The sequence below is a fragment of the Atta colombica genome, unplaced genomic scaffold (assembly GCF_001594045.1).
Source record: "Atta colombica isolate Treedump-2 unplaced genomic scaffold, Acol1.0 scaffold73, whole genome shotgun sequence".
Taxonomy (NCBI): Eukaryota; Metazoa; Arthropoda; class Insecta; order Hymenoptera; family Formicidae; genus Atta; species Atta colombica.
The window spans coordinates 465,348-469,987 of NW_017259565.1; the positions used below are offsets into that span (position 1 = coordinate 465,348).

The following is a 4,640-nucleotide window of genomic DNA, read 5'->3' on the forward strand; positions in this document are numbered from 1 at the left end:
ATACATATACATATAAATATATTATATAATAATAGTTATGAATATAAACAAAAAGATTACTTTCATAATTTAATTTCCCATTATTATAGGCATATCTAAAACGTCATTTTCTCTTTTATCACGGAAATTTGGCTTTAATTGCACTACTGGTATTTTATAATATGTATGTACATATATCAAATGTTCCGGAAGCAACAAATTTTTATGAAGTAGCGTAGTAGAAACATCGCACAGGTGCTTGTATAAGTAGCCGATTAGTATAAGATTACGTGGTTGTTCTGTGCATGTATAGTTGTGGTGGCTCGTCGAAGCCGAAATCTTGTCTGGTACAGAGGGACAGCAGTGGCGATCGGCATTGTCATTCTTTCAATTCCGGCAGAAATTCGCAGGTCACGAAATTCATTAACAGGTAAATGCACGTAATAGGTAAAAGCGAGAATATTCTTCTTATATATGCGCTTATTTCTTTCTAATTTTGAAAATATAATTCAGAAGTTTTATTTAATTAAAATTGATATTAATGAAATAAAAAAATGGTATTTTTTAAGATTGATATATAAAATTTTTAATTTATTAAATTTTAAACTATCATTTAAAAATTGTACATATATTTGATAATTATATGAAATTTATTTTAATTAATTTTTTTATTTTTTTATAAAGTATTATTTTTTGTAAATGGTCTTTTTAAAAATGATAATATATCTATATAATATTAACAGTTTTCTTTCTATATAAAATTTAGAATATATACTGAATGTTCACAGCATAACGGTCCGCACTATTTTTTATTAACAGTTATCAAAAAAAGTTAAAAGTGAAAAATGAATGTTCATCTATTTCATGTGGGCTAAAACATGCGATAAAAAATTTGAAAAAGTTTTAAATATAAAATCAAGGTCATCTTGAATTTTTTAAATAGCGTTATACAATTTTTTTTCTCAATATTGCAGCAGTCTTCAAGACGAATTCAACGTATCGAGAATCACCTTCATTGATATTTTATTGATTTTATACACATAAACATATAATATATATCATAAATATCCATTAATAAAAAGAGACTATATGAATATATATGAATTACAAATTTTATCGATTTTTAATTTTATTACTATTTTATCCATGGACGGCTACCCAGTTCATAATACACAAATAGTTCAAAATTAAATATTTTCAGGATATTTTTAAAAATCAGATATAAGTACGTACGGACCAGTTCAGGTCGACACATTTCCAGATTTATCTCCGATGAATGTTTTCTTGTAGGATCATTTAAAAATCTTTTGTGTATCAAACACCAATAAATAATATTCAAGATCTTTGAGGAAGAATTGATTATAGGTACTTTGGATCAAAATAGTGTAATAGCTGCTATACTTTGTTAAAAAAAAGCAGAAGTCAGTAATTTGTTAAAAAAAGAAGAAAGCAAGTAATTAGAATATTTGCTTACATAAATTAGAAATCAAGTAATTAGAATATTTGCTTACATAAATTAGAAATCAAGTAATTAGAATATTTGCTTACATAAATTAGAAATCAATAAAATTTGTTTACATAGTCTTTCTTTATTAATGATATTTATGATACATATTATGTATTTATGTGTAAAACAAAATAAAAGTAACGTTATCAACAGTGCATTAAATTCGTCTTACAGACCCCAACAGTATAATAGAAAAAATTGTATGATGCTACTTAAAATATTTAAGATAATCTTGACTTCTTTTATTAAAAAAATTTTTTAAATTTTTTTATCACATGTTGTAGACTGCATGACACAATGTTCACCTTTTAACTTTTCTTTTTAAGGGGATGAGTGATTAAATTATTGACGTTACAGTTATATAAAAGTTTCCGAATTGAAATAAGAAACCCTTTTATCCTCAGAATTAAAATAGACGCAAAATTAAGAGTAGCTAAAATCGAAAAAAAAATTAAGTAAATTTTTAACCTTTTTCAATTTTAGTATAAAGTCTACTGCACCATCTTCTAATTTTGCATCTACTTCAATCCTGTAAAAAAATTTCTAATTTCGTTCAATCAATTTGGATTTTTTTATACGACTGTAAGCCAATAATTTGGTCACTTTAGCAACCTTTTAATTGTCAGAAGTATCTAAAAAATCGTGTGGATGTTACACTGAACACCCTGTACATATTATAGATACAGGGGATCTTCAAAAAATCCAGAAACGTTAAAATGTATCAAAAATAAAGCATTTTTCAAAAAAATTTTTGAAACAAAAGTTATAAGATTTAAAAAGATTTATTTACTGATTGCATCTGTTTGATCCTGGGTGACGTCGCTAAGACGTCAAAGATTAGGTCAAAGTTATGTCGAGTTTTTTAAAATAAAAATCCTTCATTTTTTTGTTGCATATTTTGTAGCATACCTCGAGCTTATCAAAATACTATTGGGTTGTCCGGAAAGTGCCGATTTTTGGTAGCTGGCATAAGGACAGGTCTGAATATATCAGAACGATTGAAAACAAATGACATGCGTACATATCGTAAAAGACGGTACTTTAGGCATACTTGGAAAAAAATTTGGTTGCGATACGTTAATTTTTGTCAGTTTTATACGCCTTTGAATATGGAAGAAAACAAAGTGCATTTTAGGCATTTAATGCTTTTCTTTTACCGGAAAGACAAAAATACCACACAAGCGGCAAACAAAATATGCGCTGTTTATGGCGAAGGTGCTGTAGCTAAAAGAACTGTGCGGAAATGGTTTGCTAGATTAAAACTGGTGATTTCAAGATCAAATGACCTTGAAGATCAAGAAAGTCCGGGTAGACCCTCCATCAGATGAAGATCAGATTAAAACACTGATCGAGAATAACCCACGCTATACGACACGTAAATCAACAGAAATGTTGAATATGTCAAAATCCACCATCCACGAGCATTTTGTGAAGCTTGGCTACATAAACGTTTTGATGTATGGGTTCCCCACGATTTAACGGAGAAAAATTGGATCGCATTTCCATTTGCAACTCGCTCTGTAAACGCAACGAGGAGACATTTTTAAAGCAAGTAGTGACGGGGGAAAAATGGATCATTTACAATGTTGAGCGAAAAAGATCTTGGGGGAAAAAGCGAAATGAACCACCTTTAGCCACTCCAAAAACCGGTCTTCATCTAAAGAAGGTCATACTCTGTGTCTGGTGGGATTGGAAAGGTATCCTGTATTATGAGCTTTTAGCAAACAACGAGATGATAAATTCAAAGAAGTATTGTTCTCAATTAGACGAATTGAAGACAGCAATTGAAACAAAAACGTTCAGAAATAGCGAATCGGAAGGGCGTTGTGTTTCATCAGGACAATACTTCATGTGTCTTTGATAACTCGACAAAAGTTGTTGGAGCTCGATTGGGATGTTCTACCCCATCCATCATATTCACCAGACCTCGCGCCCTCTGATTTCCATCTATTTCGATCATTACAAAATTCCCTTAATGGAAAAAGCTTCAACTCTCTTTGGTCGAGGTAAAAAATCATTTAGAAAAGTTTTTTTGCTGAAAAATCTGAGAGATTCTGGAATTTTTAAGTTACCTGAAAGATGAAGAAAGGTTATAGAATGACACATATATAATTTAATAAATATATACTAAAATTTAAATCTTCTGCGTTTTAATTTTCCTTCAAAATCGGCGAATTTTCCGGACAACCCAATACGATGAAGTTATTTTTTAAATTACTTTTTTTTGGATTATAAGGCTTGAAAATTACAGTACTGCGGCATTATCATTATATATATCTAAGATGTCCAACTAATTTGACTGATGGTTAAAACCTTTTAAATGATATTCAATGTTATTATCTTAATATTGTATGTCAAGATAATGTCATGATCCTGAACAGCTTTTAAAAGGTAATCATTGACAGGTAAATATCTTAAATAATGCTAATGTTGGCGGTATTATAACTTTTAAGCTTCAACTTGAAAAGTACTTAATGAAAAATATTATTGTAATGTGTAATGTTTGGAAAGCTCTCAAAGTATGCTATAAAAATATGCAACAAAAAATTGGAGTTTTTATTTAAAAAAATTAACTTTTACCTGATCTTGGCAACGCCATCCAGAATCAAATAAAGATTAATAAATAGATCGTTTTAAATCCCTCAACTTTTGTCTGAAACATTTTTTTTTTGAAAAATGCTTTGTTTTCGAGATATTTTATCATTTCCGGATTTTTTGGAGACCACATGTATATATTAGGCGTGGGAAAAAATTCGTGGCGTTTTTCCCATTAGATGGCATTAAAAAACGCCACGAACTTTTTCCCACATCTAATATGTATATATTATATTTTATGTATATGTTACAGTCAAAGTGTTAACTTTAGTAAATGTATTACTAATCAGTACCTTGACAGTAAGTACGTACATTTACTGAGTTAACACTTTAATTATGATACATACACACACACATACGCACGCACACACACCACACACACACACACACACACACACACACACACACACACACACACTCACAATATTATAGAACAGTATATATTATAGAGTAATAGGCTTTCGTAGAGATAATATAATATAAATGATACATTATAAACAATATATTACAAAAATGATAAATTTTATTAATTTTTTATTTTATTTTCAATTGAATATGT

At 29.1% G+C, this 4,640-nt stretch overlaps 1 protein-coding gene across 1 annotated transcript in view; it reads left to right on the forward strand.

The window, feature by feature from the left end:
• Positions 1-4,640, forward strand: part of LOC108692489 — a 37,033-nt gene that overhangs the window by 5,266 nt on the left and 27,127 nt on the right. The window contains exon 3 of the mRNA XM_018200762.1: positions 293-409. Within this exon, the coding sequence (XP_018056251.1) occupies positions 293-409 (117 nt within the window). The remainder of the gene's footprint in view (positions 1-292; positions 410-4,640) is intronic.